A 16,588-nucleotide genomic window follows, 5' to 3' on the forward strand; every position below is an offset into this window, starting at 1 on the left:
TGTGAATAGAGTCAAGGATTTCATCAATTTTTGGTAAAGGATACTTATCTCCAATAGTATTCTCATTGAGTTTTCTATAATCAATCACCATACGGAATTTCCGTTTTTCTGAGGCGTCAGGTTTCTTGGGAACAATCCATACAGGTGCTGAGTATGGCGAAATTGAATTTCGGATTATCTTGTTGTCCAAAAGTTTGTTTACTTGTCGAGTGATCTCTTCTTGCATAGATTTTGGATGTCTGTAGCCTCTAACATAAATGGGTAATTCGTCCTTGGTTTTTATTTCGTGTTTCACAGCAGATGTGAAAGTTAAATTCTTTGAATCATCGTAAAAAATATCTTTGTATTTTTTACAAAGTTTTATGATTTTACTTCTTTCTTCTTCGTTTAGGTGTTCTGTTCTTATTGCTGGTTCGTCAAATTCGGTCGGAGGAGGTGAAATTTCATAATTGTCTAGAGTTTCGACGTGTAAAGTGTCTAATTGCATAGGTTTTTGAAGTATAATGTTTTCTAAAAATCCGTCACTTACATTGTGGATTGAGTTAGGTATTTGTAAATTTGCAATTTCTGTGGCGTAAATAAAGACTTGTCCTCGTTGTATGTCAACGGGTATTTTATTGTATAAAGTATAGAAATTAATTTCGACATTGTGAGTGGTTAAGTTTAGTATTTTAGTTTTATAATTAATTACGGCTTTAAAACGTTCAAGCTCAGAGTTTCCTAAAAGAATATCGAAATCTTCGCTCCAATTAGCGATTCGAGCATCTATGGGTTCGTAAATATTATAGACTTGTAGTAGAGGTGTTTTTATGTTTAGTAAATAATTTTGGGTTGTTTTCATGGATGTCAGTAAGGGTTTTTCGTAAATATGTGAGGGATCAAAATATTTTAAAACTTTTGGTGAGACAACTGTGTGGGTGCCACCAGTGTCGATTAATACTTTAATATTTGAATCAGGTAAGAAGAAGAACGGTAGTCGGGGGTTAGCTTGGAGATTACTTAGATCGATATCGGTGGAGGATCTTCGTCTGTTGGATCCTCGAGAAAATCCTGAGAAGTTTCTTCAATTAATTCTTGGGGATAGTCATTGTCATTAACTTCGAAATATTCAGGGGCGTATTCGACATTTTCAGGGGGGTATTCGAAATTTTCATCTGAGTTTGCATTAATGTTAAAATGATGCGTACGTCTAATAGTGGACGCATCCAAATCCATGGGTTCATTTCTTGTGGCGATAGTCTGTACCTGACTCATTGGGGTAGCATGATATCTTTCAGGTTGGGGATTTCGGATTTGTCTATTGAAATTGTTATTATTTTGTGGATTATTTCTAAAAGAATTAAAATTAGAGTTAGGAGTTGCATTGGCGTTTGGCCTAGTAGCAAAATTTGTATTCTGATGGGCATTGTTTCTTGATGTTAAGTTAGAATTCGCTTGAGAAAAGTTTTGTCTCGGATTAGAGTTGAAGTTTGGTTGTCTCTGATAAGATTTGGAGTTTAGTTGTCTCTGATAAGAGTTGAAGTTTGGTTGTCTCGGATAAAAGTTAGAGTTTGGTTGAAAAACATTTCTTGTGGGATTTGGGTTATTGTTAAAAAATGTCTGGTTTGTATTAGCAGGTTTTTGTTTTGGTAAAAAAGGTTTGTTATTTTGTTGCGTCTTTAAATAATTCATATATTTCTGTTGAGATTTGTGATTGTCATAAACTATACATTTTTGGAGCGCTTGTTCAAGCGAAGTTATTGTAAAATGCGACAAATATTCGGCATATGGTTCATTAATACCTGTGCAAAATGTTTTTAAGGCTATATCTTTAAAATAGGGAGTCTTAAAATTAACAGTTTCAACGTTATCATTTAGAGTTGTATACTGTAATAAATCGTTTAAATTTCTTGTAATTCTCTGGTGGTATTGATCATAAGATTCGTGATTTTTCTGGACAGTCGTAGAAAGTTGAGTAACTAGAATATCTTCGGAGCGTCTGTCTCCGTACTTAGCTAAAAGCGCTGGCCTTACTTCAGCCCAAGCTGTTTTGTTTGAATAATTAAGAAAATCCCGTGGTTCGCCTTTGATACGAGCAATAATGTTAGAGTTTAAGATAAATTCTTGCGAAGCTGTAAGCTGTTGGCCTACCAGGAATGTAATCAAGTTATCGACCGATTTTAAAAAGGTAGATAAATTATCTCCGGTGGAAAATTCCGGCAACGTAGCACATAGGCTAGTAATATCGGCATTTAGAAACGGCATTTCAACTTCTGTGATAATAATAGTAGGGATTTGTTGAGTAAAATCGGGATCGGCGTTAATACGGGTGTTAGAATCAATTTCAGTATTCAATGTGAGATTTTCAAGCAAAGTATTTAAATTATTAACAGAGTCTTGCGAAATATCAATGAAAGTGCTCATAAATCAAAAATAGGAATGAAAAGGAAAATGTACTTACAGTAGGATGATCTGTTGGGATGTCCTGCACATAATCTTTTCTTTTGCGGTTCGGATTTCTCGTCTAACAACTTCGTTGACCAAGGAAACTGCTTATGTTTCTTGTACGAGCTGTATCCTGTTCGCAGCGCCAGATAAATTTACGCACTTTCAAAATATCTTTTAAAAAAGATTTTATTTTTAAAATAGTACAACTAAGTTTTTACTTCAAAAATTAAACAATAAAAATTCTTAATTACAAAATGAAACGCATTGATCAGAGAATGATAATGGAATGAATAAAATATAAAAATTGAAAAATCAAGTTTATTGTCCCTTGGTTTGCAATTGCTGAGCTTGCTATTTCTTGGAGTTCAACGAACAATAATGTTAATAGTCTGGGAGCTAATGGTTACATTTCTATATATATATATATATATATATATATATATATATATATATATATATATATATATATATATATATATATATATATATATAACCCCAAATTTCGAAATTTGTTTACATTGAAAATAATATAGTTATTTATCAACTAGGAACAATAGAGAAATTAAACCTTTAAATAAAATTAAAACACTTCACTAAACCCTATTCATTCTACAAATTCCCAGTCGTCAACAGAACCACGTGTAAGCCAAACAGGGTCGTACTGATGTACGACCTATGTATCATATGATTTTTAAAAATATTTACTTTTGAAACTGTTAGCGTAAGAATTTCTTGAAATTTAATCATTATATCACAATTAAACTAAACTTTAAAAAATAACACGACCAGTAAATAACTAACAATAACTATAACATAAATATAACACAATATAATTACTTAAAAATCAACACGATACAATTAGAATTTAAAATAATCACAAGTTGGGATCTGTAACATGAGAATATGCCTCGCTTACGGTAATAAATTATATTTTATTGCCTCTTGACGAATGAGACGGCGAATATCAACACGTGCTCATGTTTACTGATGGGAATTTGGTAAACGAATATACTTTATATTTTCATTCTTTGAGTTCATAATTATTTCTCGTTTTCTTGATAGAAGATATAATAAAAATTGGTACAACCTGAATCTGCTCTGTTTCTTTTCTTATTTAATCAGTCAACCAAATGAAACCATTGGTTCGGCTCCATCCTATATCAATCCACCACCATCCTAGATAAGAGGGGTTAGGTATTCCATAAAAAGATACCGCTACTGGGCCAGGATCTGGAATAACTCCATACCAGTATTATCTTGAGACATGTATTAGAAATATATCAGCATTATAGCCTCTCCAATAAGGGTCTAAAAATAAATATCTATCTGAAATATGGACAAGAAAAGGATTTCTTAGCTTACCTCTAAATGAGACCCACTTCGGAAACACGTCTTAACGGTTGGACGTTCTTAAGAGAAAAGAGGGAGACGCTATTCTTGCGCTCTCTGAATCTGGGCGTGAGTGACAAGTTGATCATCTACCGGATATATTTGGGAATTACAGAAGAATCCTTTAGTCGGCTACCAGTACTTGACAGATAGATGGGGTTAGTAATTTTATTAAAAAAAAATAATCGAAATTTATAATGATTTTCTTTTAAATCTTTTGAAACGGTTACAAAACTCTTAATCATTTCAATAATGTTACCTAAAGTAAAAATTAAATTAAATTAATTTCATTTCATACTGTTGGAAGTGTGATCTTATGATCTTGTTAGTTCTCAGCAAATACTTATTTTTTACATACTTTTTTAAATTACATGTGCAATGACCACATGGTCTTTTGCTGTTCTATGTTTGAATCAAATTGTAAACTATGTTTAGTTTCAATTTATACAACATAACATAAACTTAATAAAGTTTAAATTTATATAACCGTATGTTTCAATTTACACAACCTAACCATTTAATGTCTAATATCTTAAGCTTCTTTACATATTATACCATTGACTGCTACATGTCTTTTTGAGGTAACACATTTATATTGACTATTCTATTCTATGGATGTTGGTTTTTAATACTGTACTTTTTAGATGAACTGATGATGCTTTCTGATTAGAGAGCGAAATATCTTCAAATAAATAGGTGAAGTGGACAAAGTTCTTTGTCTTTTTTCTCCACCTTTTGACCGAAAAACCCACCACTTTTCGAGTGATCCTTATATAAACAACACAGTTTATTAGGGTTGCAGTCAGAAAATTGGCCGGGGTGTTAATAAAACACTCTTTTGACTTTTTGTCCAGCTTTCGGAATGATTTTATTCCTTTTTCAAGACACTGTAATAAGAAAAATATGTAAATATTTATAAAATATCACAATTCTTCAGTGCAACTTACTAAGTCGTTGAGGTTATTTATAAAAGCATTGACACTCATTAATAACACACATATAAAATAATGGACAAAATACATTCTAAAATTTTTAAAATTTAGGTAAAGATAATAAAACTTTGTTTATGGCATCTTTTGCTGGTGTGTTTTAACGCTGACACATAGAAAACAGAAAGAAAAAACACTACGATTAAAAAGTAATTAGGTGTACTTAATATTATATTTCTTTTTAAGAAATACTAGAGGCCCATCTTAGGTGATTTTTTTGATGGGCCTCTAGTATTTCTTAAAAAGAAGTATAATATTAAGTACACCTAATTATTTTTTAATCATAGTGTTTTTTCTTTCTGTTCTTGTAAACTACGACCTCTAAAGCCGGTCACTCACGATACTGCGGTGTCGTTCGACAAAATCCTCGATTATATCAATTCTGCAGTACTGCATGATAGAAACCGGTTTCTCTGTGGTAAAATTGTAACGATTTTGTTGGATGCACGGTCACAGACGATAAAATGTTTGTCAATTAGTCGAATTCGATAAAATTGAACGACGTCGCAGTATCGTGAGTGGCCGGCTTAAGTCGGGAATAAAATGCATCTTTTTTATATGCGAAAATGGTTGCGTTTCGATTTAATTTGAGCTTCTTACCACTCCCTGACACGTGTTTCTGGGTCTTCCCGTCATCAGAGAGAGCTTGTAAGAAAACTCAAATTAAACCAAAACGCACCGGCTACTCGGCAATTATAGACAAAATAATTACCAGAGTATGCTACTAGAGACATCTAGTGATGAAAGATGAAGTTAAATGTGTCGATAGCATATTTATCGTCCTTACTCGACGCAATGAGTACAAGAAAGATAGCAATTTATATGGGTAAATTGTTGATGCTTAGTGGAATATAAATATTCCCAGCATCGCTCTTAATGGCTTGATTAAGCGTGAGTATACAATTTACTTTAATTGCTATCGACACATTTAACTGCATCTTTTTTATTTTATTCTCATGATCTTTTACGATATAATTATTATTTTTTCAGAAATACGAATATGGCAGATCTGGAAATCCAACCAGAGAAGTTCTGGAAAATGTACTAGCCAAGTTAGACAATGTTTCGTACGGTTTAGCTTTTTCTTCTGGTCTTGGTGCTCTTACGGCTATCGCTGGTTTATTTAAAAGTGGAGATAATGTTGTTATTGGGGATGATGTCTACGGAGGAACTTACCGATTTTTTAGCAAAGTTCTCATTAACTACAATATTGAGATTACTATTGTGGATATGGTTGATATAAAAAATCTTGAGAATTCCATTAAACCAAATACTAAGGTAAATAGTTCATTATTATTCTCTAGAACTTGGCAGAAATATTTTAATAAAATAGTTTGGTGTTTAGAATCTTTCATGATACGTAGGACATATTTTGTAATTTATTGTCCGCAAAATATTTTGTATATTTGTATATTAACGTTACACTTTACTTGTACGTGTTATCTATGTGATTTGTTAAGAAATGTTGGCTGTCCAATAAGTACTTAGCCTATAAAAGAAAAACGAAAATTTTGAAAAAGTGGCGGATTATTTCTCAACATAGTCTCCTTTTAGCTGGATACACTTGACCTAGCTATGCTCCAACTTCGTTAGCCGTCTGAAAAATAAGTTTTCGAGGTCTGTAAGTAGGCTTCCATGGCAGCGATTAACTCCTCATTCGATTTAAATTTTTGTCCGGCGAGTAACTTTTTTAAGTTTGGAAACAAAAAGAAGTCGCTCGCACGTGCCCAAATTTTGAGAATATTGTGGATAAGGCAGCAGTTTGTAGCCCAATTCGGTCAATTTGGCCATGACGATGGCGGAGGTGTGTGCCGGTGCGTTGTCGTGGTGAAAGAGTACATACTGTGAAAACAAAAATACGAGTCCGATTCGGCTAAAATTTTGACATCCAATTCCGACCAAGGGTTTCAGACTTCTCTACCTGGCGCTATCATGGCTGAGGAAATTTCTGGTCAGGTATAGACGCAGGGGCCGGCTTCGATGAAAATTCCAGAACGATTGAATTCGTATACATACAAATAAACAATTAAATTAAAATCGTAGAGTCAGTCGAGTTTTGAAATATAACGCGCGTATTGTAGTCAGGCATAAATACTTGTTTCTATATATATATATATATATATATATATATATATATATATATATATATATAAATTAATTAATTATGTGTAAATGAATAGTTTTAGTGTAAAATAAATGAGTGTAAATAAAAATTGAATAAACTACCTATTAGAACATTTTAATAAAAAGTTAAAAGAGTTAATAAATTTACTGTAAATAAAAACATAACTTACAAGTGGTGTTAAGTATTTAAATAAATTGTGTAAAAATGAGAACGACCTATGGATTAAAAGTAATAGATCTGAGAGACGAGAACTCGAAGATAAAGAACTAAGTTCTATTGGGAGAAAGCCTGAATTAGTCCAACGACTAAAGAGCACCTTCAAAGAAGAGTGTTTCGAGCCAGAAACTTATTTATTTGAGGACAAGCCTGTTGTTTTGATTTCGTTAATCACATCTTGTAGACCGGAAAATAAAGTTTCCGGTGACATTAAATCTTTAGAAAACAAAGTTCCTAGTGATATTTCGAAAGTTTCTTCCGATGTAGCCAAAGCTTCTGGAGACATTACATCTCTAGAAAACAAAGTTTCGACGGACTTTGGGTCTCCGGAAAGCAAAGTTTCTAGCGCATGTCTTTGGAAATCTCTAATGTCACTTATGACTTCGACAATACAAAGACTAAAGATAGATAAGTCTCTTCAAGAATATGAGGTAGCTATTACCAGGATAGTACGATATGCTTATCCAACAGCTCCCGAAGACATGATTAAAAATTTGGCTGGCTTGACATTTATTGATGGTTTTCGTGATCATGAAATGTAGAGAACACTACGATTAGCTCGTCACAAGACGCTGGTCGATATCTTGTCAAGAAGAAGAAGAAGGCAAAGTTGATCAACTTGTTAATGTGATCAGAGGAATTGCATTCAAGAAAACGAATACCATAAGGTGTTGTGATTGTGGTGAAAAGGAACACGCACGAAGTTTAAGTAAACACTGTGAGTACAACACAAATCAAGAAACTGGCCAGCAGGAAATACGTAGGGGCAGCTTCGACCAGGAACTTTTCCAAAGACCATCTAGTACTAATATCTTGTTTTAAATGTCGTGAGGATAGTATATAGATGGAGAAATAAATGGTAAAAAGCATACATTGTTGGTGGATACCGTAACGACCAGGACCATTATACGCCCGACAGTTATAAACAGTCGTAAGAAACTTTTACCCTCGAGATTGCGACTGTGGACCGCGACAGGTGAAAATGCCAACATCCATGGAGAAATCCAGATACAATTAGGAATTGGAGCAGAAAAGTTCGTCCGTACCGTCATAGTTGCTGACATCGAAGAGGATGTTATATTAGCAATGGACGTAATACATTTGCATGGATTTCAATTGGATTTTAAGAATAGGGTTATCAAAGTTGGTAACGAGGAGGTATTTCTTCATTCACATTATGACGGCACTGTGCAAGCAGCAAAGAAGATCCAGTTGTGCCTGCGGGAAGTGAAACGATCATAGTAGCGCGGCTACAGGGAATTGGTAAATCTGTATCTGTAGAGTAGTGAGGGCGAGTTAAGTTTCACAGAACTTAGGCCACAATTGACCCATTGTGCATCCTCCCAGGGAGCTCTCACCCTTAGCTCATTGTCCATCCTGCCATTTCTAGGAAGGTGGACAAGTCACCAGGGGACACCTCTCTTATGCGGGCAGGTGTGGGCTAGGACTCGCCGAACGCGTACTCTCGTATTAACGATAACTCCGGGCATTCACATAGGACATGCTCTACAGTTTCGTCTTCTCGTTCACACTTCCTACATAGGGGTATGTCTGCTAGCCCCAGTGTGTGCCGGTGTTTGCTTAGTTGACAATGACCAGTTAAAAAACCAACTGTAGGTTTTTCCTGGTCATTCCCAAGTACTTCTTTGATGTTTACTCTTCAAGGTTACTTAGTGTTACCCTGGCAAGTTTACATCCTTGTCTTTCTTCCCATATTTTTACGGTTTGCGTATGGGAGTGACATTTGACAATTTCCGCGATTGTTGTAGTCCAATTTTTGTACAACCAAAAAGATCCCCAGGTCCTAAGAGTCTTAGGCCTGCCGCCTTCCTAGATAATTGGTCAGCAATGCGGTTGCCTTTATTCCTATTATGTTCTTTAACCCACCTCAGGATGATGGTATTACCATCCGAAGCTTGAGTTAGTGACTCGTGACACTCCATTACTAAACCTGATGTGACACGTGGTCTATTCAAGGTTAGTAGCGCTTGTCTGCTATCTGTGCAGGTCATTATAGTTTTCCCCGCTATACCTTTTTGAGTTATCTCTTTTGCGGCTATGGAGATACCAGTCAGTTCTGTCTGAACTACGCTGGCATTTTTGTCCATACTCCACTTTCTTCTTAGATTCAGTGATGTGGAGTATATCCCGCATACTGAACTTTCTTTCATTTTGGAGCCATCGGTGTATATGCAATAGGCATTTGCCACGTTTGTCTCCATATACTGTCTTGTTTCAATTTTGTAGGATTTGTTAAAGACAAACTTTGGATCAATTGAGTCGTAGCCTGCCTGTAGCAGTGGTAGCGCATCCAGCTCTCCCCGCCAGAAACGAGTTCTTAATTGTCCCATTCATACATCAAGGTTTGCACCAGCTGAACGCAGTCGCATCATTGTCACTAGCGCCACCTCTGTGACATATATATCTAGAGGCTTGATGCCAATGATCAACTCCATTGCAGCAGTTGGTGTTGTTTTCATGGCACCTGTTATATTTATGCAAGCCATCCGTTGAATATGGTTTAGTTTGTTAATCGCTGTTGCCTGTAGCACTTTTGGTACCCAAGCAATAGCTCCGTAAGTTAGCATTGGCTTAATGACAGCGGTGTAGACCCAGGCGATCACCCTGGGCGTAAGGCCCCAAGTCCGCCCGACCGTTCGTCGTCACTGCTCATACGCAATATATGCTCTTTTAGCTCTACCATCTAAGGGTGAGTTCCATGTTAACTTCCTGTCAAGGGTAATACCAAGGTACTTCACCTCGTCAGAAAAATTTAGACTGTAGTTTAGAATCCTTGGGGGTATTAAGCCCGTGATTCTTCTTTTCCTGGTAAAGAGGACCATCTCTGTTTTCTTAGGATTTATAGATAGTGAGTGTTCCTTGTACCATATTTCTATTAGTCGGAGAGCAACTTGTGATCTCTTACATAATGTGTTCTCAAACTTACCGCTTTACAGGAAAGCAATATCGTCTGCATAGGCTCTTGTGTAGAATCCGTTGCTGCTGAGTTGGTCAACCAGTGTATCTAGAACTATGTTCCAGAGTAGTGGTGATAACACCCCTCCCTGTGGACACCCCCTCGTAACCATGCCTCTAACAGAAACGTCTTTACATTTATGCTATTTTTCTATTAGAGAGCATACTGAATATCCATTCGATTACGGCCAGGGTAACATTCCTGACGTTGAGCTATTGGGTGATAGTTGGGAATGTGGTTTTATCAAACGCTCCATTAATGTCTGTGAATATACCTAGGGTGGATTCTTTATTATCCAGTAATCTTTCAATTCTTCCCACTACATGATGCAGTGCAAAATTGGTAGATCTTCTCGAAGTATATGCATGTTGATTTGGGTGAAGTGGGTTATGGACCAGAACTTCATCCCTTATGTACCTCTCGCATAGCCTTTCCATCGTTTTCAACAGAAAGGATGTTAGGCTAATTGGTCGGAAAGCCTTTGGTAGGGTGTAGTCCATCCTACCTGGTTTTGGTATGTAAATCTCTCCACTTCCTAGGAATATATCTCAGAACCAAAGAGGCTCTGAATATTTCCACGAGGTGCGGCAGAAGGATATCCAGTCCCCACCGTAGTAGGGCTGGATATATGCGTCAGGCCCTGGTGATTTGAAAGGGGTGAAGCACAATATGGCCCATTTTACCTTTTCCTCATTAATCATTGTTCTGGCGAGATGCCAGTCGTTTGAGACTGATTTGATTTGATCTGTGATTGTGATTTGAGACTAGAACCGGGAAAGTGTGTTTTCATCAGGACCTCAGCACTTTCGCGAAAGTTGAAAGTTTTGTTCCCATCTTCCTTCGTTAGTATGCCGACATTGGTAAGAGGAACACCTATTATGATGGAGCCTTGGAACCATGACGAGGAAGTTGGCCAAGGAATCAGAATTAAAAGTGAATTGGTGACTTCTGCTAAAGAAATTCCTGTAAGACTTATTAATGTCAATGACTACCCGATGACAATCAAGAAAGAGACAAAAGTTGAAACCTGTGACGTCCATAATTCGTGAGGCAACAACATCCGATAATTCTAACGACAAATTCGATCAAATGGTTGCAGTTGCTGGCCAGTCTCTAGATCAGGTGGAGAAATGGACATTAAGGAAATTTCTTAGGCAGTATTGTGACATTTTCGTACCGAAAAGAGGAAAGACATTAAGAACTACCGTTTTTAAACATAAAATTGATACTAGTAATGCTAAGCCAGTTCGTCAAATAGTTCAACGATTACCATAGGCAAAGATAGAGATTTTTTTTTTTTTATTGTCTTTACATGACAGAGAGATGTAAGATCCAGTGACCAAATCATCTCGACACAAATTGGCTTTTTACCGGTAGGATGCGCACATACACTGATACGCGAGCACTAAAAGCGGCACTGATCACAATGGCTGGGTGCTGTTGAAGGCGTAACTCCCACTGCTGTAGGCTCTGTCAGGATAGGTGAGGTAGGTCCAAGGGGTCATGTCGCTTCAATCTCTTCGCTTGTTGGTTGTTTAGAAGATTGTGTGCCAGGGTATTAGGATGCACCCGCAACCTGTTTTGATATTGTTCAGAAGTTTTTTTGCACTCTTCAGAGACTGTTAGTACCTGAAGATCTCTATGTATTGCATCATTCTGGATATACCAAGGTGCATTAGCGATTGTTCTCAGAGTTTTGGATTGGAATCTTTGTATTATCATAATATTAGATTTGCTAGCTGAACCCCAGAGCTGTGAGCCATATGTCCAAATGGGTTTTATTATTGTATTGTATATCACCAGCTTGTTGTCAATCGATAGGTGAGAGTTTTTTCCCAACATCCAGTAAAGTTTTCTGTATAAAATTCCCAATTGAAGCCTTTTCGTCCATATATGTTTGGTCCAAGTTAGACGTTTGTCAAGGTGAATACCTAAGTATTTTACGTCATGCTTTTGGGGCAAAGGATGTCCATTGAGGTTAACTTGTGGACATGTACCTCTTCTTAGAGTGAATGTAATTTGTGTAGATTTTGAGGGGTTTACTCTAATTCTCCAGAGTTTAAGCCATTCATTTGTTTTGTTCAGATGTAGTTGCAGTCTCTCTGATGCTATCATTGGGTTGCTATGAGAGGCCAAGAAAGCAGTATCATCTGCGAATGTTGCAAGCGTTAGGTTATTGCTTATTGGCAAGTCAGCCGTATATATCAGGTACAGAATCGGTCCGAGCACACTACCCTGAGGTACACCAGATAGGATGGGGTAGAGTTTTGTATAGGCTTCACTATATTTTACCAGATATCTCCTTTCTGTAAGGTATGATTGAAGCAGTTTAAAGTAAGGGTAAGGTAAATTTTTCTTTAATTTGTACAGAAGTCCTGTATGCCACACCTTGTCAAAAGCTTGAGAGGCGTCTAAAAAGGCTGCAGTACAATATTGCTTGTTCTCGAGACTACTTCTTATTGTTGTGTATAGTCTGTGAACTTGTTCTATTGTACCATGTTGGTTACGAAAACCGAATTGATGGTCAGGTATGAGACACTTTTCGTCCAATATTGGTTTGATTTTTCGTAGTAGAAGTTTTTCGAAGACCTTAGAGATGACTGGGAGTAGACTAATCGGTCGGTATGAGTTGACATCTTTTGGATCTTTACCAGGTTTTTGAATGAGTATAATCTGTGCCACTTTCCATTGCAGAGGGAAGTAATGCAGACTAAGCATAGCATTGAAGATCATAGTGATTATTCTGTAACAGTCATTGGTTAGTTCCTGGAGGATCTTACCCGTTATGAGGTCGAATCCCGGAGCCTTATTGGGTTGTATCTCATTCTTTATTATCTGTTTTACTTCTTTAATATTAAACTTGGTGATTGGTAGATCCATTTGATATGGAGCCTCAAGAAAAGAATTAAATGGTTCTTCTTGTTCTAATGGCACTATTCTGTTAAATGGACTAAATACTGTAGAAAGATGTTCAGCGAATGTCTCAGATTTTTCTGTGTCTGTTCTTGCCCATTTACCTTTGACATTTTTTAGAGGAGGTATGGCGTCTTGTGGACCTTTTACCTTTCTCGTCGCCTTCCATAGAGAATAATTGGTGTCTTTGGACGGAGTCAAATTTTCTAAGTTTGGATCCCCCTGTTTTTCTCTTCTTTTAATAGATTTTTAAGTCTTCTGGTAATTCTGTTTAAATTTTGTTTGTCAATAGGAGTGTGTGTGTTTTGCCACTTTTTCCTAAGTTTTCTTTTCTCATCGATCAGGTTTTTTGCACTTTGCGAACAGTTTATGCTTTCCTTCCATGTTGTTTGTTCAGGAGTAGAAATCCAACCTGCCTTTTGTATGGAGGTAGTAAGTTGTTGTACCGCATTTTCAATTTGTAATTCTGTTTTAAGTGGCAAGTTCGTTGGTATTTGTTCTGCTAGTGCGCTTCGGAATATTTTCCAATTTGTTTGATTATTGGTTAGGACTGGAGGCTTATTTCTGAGTATGATTTTGGAGTCTAGGTCAATTAGAATGGGAGAATGATCTGAAGAGAGGTCCCAGCATGATTCTATTGCTAAATAGTTAAGAGAGATACCTTTAATCACACAGAAGTCTAAGAGATCTGGTGTTTTATTTGGATCTGTAGGCCAATAAGTTGGTTCTCCTGTAGATATGTGTTGTAGGTTGTTTCCTGTTATTGACTTCAGCAGTTGTCTACCCCTTGTTGTAATTACCCTAGAGCCCCAGTGATGATGGTTACAGTTAAAGTCTCCTCCTGCTATGAATTTGTGTCCAAGAGAACTGAAATAGGTGCTAAAGTTGTTTTCGTTGATTGGTTGACCAGGAGGACAGTAGACCGCAGATAAGGTAAGGTTGCCTAGCCAGTCTTCGATGACAATGCTAGTTGATTGCAGGTACTTTTCGCTGAGCTTATTTAACTCATGGTGTTTTATATTAGATTTGATAATAATAGCTGTGCCACCGTGTGTCTTGTCATTTGGATGTTTTGTGTAGTGGACAATGTATTTTGGAATTTTGATATAGTTTTTGTCTGTTAGATGAGCTTCTGATACAAGCATAACATCAATTTTCTTCTCGTCGAGGAAAATTTTTATTTCTTGGATGTGGTTCGTTAGGCCATTTGAGTTCCAGACGGCTATTTTAAGTCTGTGTTGCATTAGTGCATTTTGGAAATCATAGACATAAGAAGATTAAGCATAGTGTCCATTCTCTCTACTAGTTTTGTCATCAGGTTTTCAAGGTTGGCGATTTTCGTTGAATGGTTTGAGCTGACATTAGTTTGTTGATTTGTGATTTCATCCGCTTGACTATTTTCTGAAGTTTTTTGAGCGTAAGAAACACCAGGGGTTACTCTTTGACTATTGGTTTCACGGGTGTCTGTTCTGTGGGTCTCTTGATTCTTTCTGAGTTGGAGGAATTTTTCTTTTTGTATTTGTTTGTATACGCTGCAGCCCTTATAGTTGGCCGGATGGTTTCCCATACAAAGTACACATTTTACGTTATTGCTGCGTTCTTTTCGTGGACAGTGTAAAGTAAGATGATTACTTGCACACTTTACGCATCTTGGAGGCATATGGCAGAATTTTTGTGTGTGACCGTAGCGTTGATATTTGGTACATTGGGGAACCTGACGTTTGGGATATGGTGGTTCGAAGGACACAATCATGTTCTGGAGTGCTCTCACATCATATATGTCTTTATTATTATGTCTTAGATAGAGAAATCTGAAACGATTTTTTAGGAAATGAAGAAAGTGATCGAACTTTCTATCAGGCCATGGGTTTCTTCGGTGGCCATGGTCAAGAAGACGGAGCGACGAGATTCTGTGTGGACTACCGTTTGTTGAACAATATTACCAAGAAAGATTGTTATATTTTGCCTCGGATGACACGTTTAATACATTGGCTGGAAGTCATTTGTTTTCTACGTTAGACTTGAAGTCTTGATACTGGCAGGTAGAAATAGACCCAGTATATAAAGAGAAGACAGCCTTCGCCACAAGATCTGGATTGTTGCAGTTTAACGTTATTCCATTTGGACTATGGAATGCTCCTGAGACATTTGAGAGGCTTATGGAAAATGGGTTGAGAGGTTTATTTTGGAAAACGTACCTGGTGTATTTAGACGACATAATCGTCTTTGGTGGCTTTGATAAATTAGACTGTAAATAAAATCATTACAATATATTTCGGAGTAACTTTGCACCACTCGTTTGGAGCAAAATTACCCCGAGTTATCTAATATTTTGTAAAATTAAATTAGATATAGAAAATGTTATCAATTCTTCATAAGTCACAATTTAGTAAAAAAGATTATAAAAAGTAAACACTTAATGAGTACACAAATTCTTACTTGCCAGATAATAGCACAACTTTCTGCACACATCAAATTTTATATGTTAGAGACACAGAAGTTTTTACACCACTACCTTCTTGACTCACTGTAGACATGTAAATGGAAGAACAAGTTGGTGCTGCATGTGGGGAGACTTTGACAATAGGCAATGAATCATGCTTGGAAAACTGCCGAGAATCACAAGGTTAAACTAAGTCAAATTGTTGCTGTTCTCGAAAGACAAATAGCACAGTTGTAGACACAACTTACAAGGTTGGCAACAAAAGTTATCCAGATAAAAGAAAGAGAAAAGAATCAGCAAAAGAAGCAGAATACTACACAGACGACGAAAAATTAGCCAAGGAGACGGAATGGATTAGAGTAAAAGAAAAAAATAAAAAAAAAACGAAAAATGATACTTCCCTTACACCACCAAAACCTGTCTCCAGAGAAATGACAGACAAGAAAATCAAGATGCCACCACCCCCAGTGATAGTAAAAGGCATTAAACGATACGATACCTTACGCAAATATCTTCAATTAAAGAACATTTGTTTCACTACAAAAATTGTTAATAGTGATGTTATAAAAATTAATGTTCAAGATGGTGAACAATATCGAAATTTAACAAAAGCTTTAAATGAGGAAAATTATCAATACCACTCATATGAAAATAAGCAGTACAGACCGTTTAAAGTTATATCATAAACTTAATATGCGAACCAAACAGCCATTAGACATGTTCATAGTAATCTTTAGGCAAGATGAAGATGTCAATAAGATTTATGGTATTACGTACATCTTGAGATTAAGAGTGGAGATCCAGCCAGTTAAGAGCTCTAAATTAGTGCCACAATGTAAGAGATGCCAAGCATATGGGCATACTTAAAAATACTGTGCCAGAGAACCAAGATGTGTTAAATGTACAGAAAAGCATTAACTAAAGATGTGAAAACCAAAAAACGCAGAACTAAAATGCGTCCATTGTGATGAAAAGCATCCTGCCAAATACAGAGGGTGTGTTGTCGCAAAAGAGATACAGAAAAAAAAAAGGTCAACCTACCAAATCTTCCAAAAAGTAGAGTAACTAAAAATAAAGAAAATGCAACGGATTAGAAACAAACCGTAAGA

The 16,588-nt window shown here is 36.4% G+C and overlaps 1 protein-coding gene across 2 annotated transcripts in view; it reads left to right on the forward strand.

Annotated features, from left to right (window-relative positions):
• The window catches only part of Cth (Cystathionine gamma-lyase), a 182,625-nt gene that overhangs the window by 104,735 nt on the left and 61,302 nt on the right, over positions 1–16,588 (forward strand). For both annotated transcript variants that reach the window (XM_072529897.1, XM_072529896.1), the window contains exon 3: positions 5,796–6,083. In XM_072529897.1, the coding sequence (XP_072385998.1) occupies positions 5,796–6,083 (288 nt within the window). The remainder of the gene's footprint in view (positions 1–5,795; positions 6,084–16,588) is intronic.

This window comes from Diabrotica undecimpunctata, chromosome 4, assembly GCF_040954645.1.
Source record: "Diabrotica undecimpunctata isolate CICGRU chromosome 4, icDiaUnde3, whole genome shotgun sequence".
In the NCBI taxonomy this organism is placed as follows: domain Eukaryota; kingdom Metazoa; phylum Arthropoda; class Insecta; order Coleoptera; family Chrysomelidae; genus Diabrotica; species Diabrotica undecimpunctata.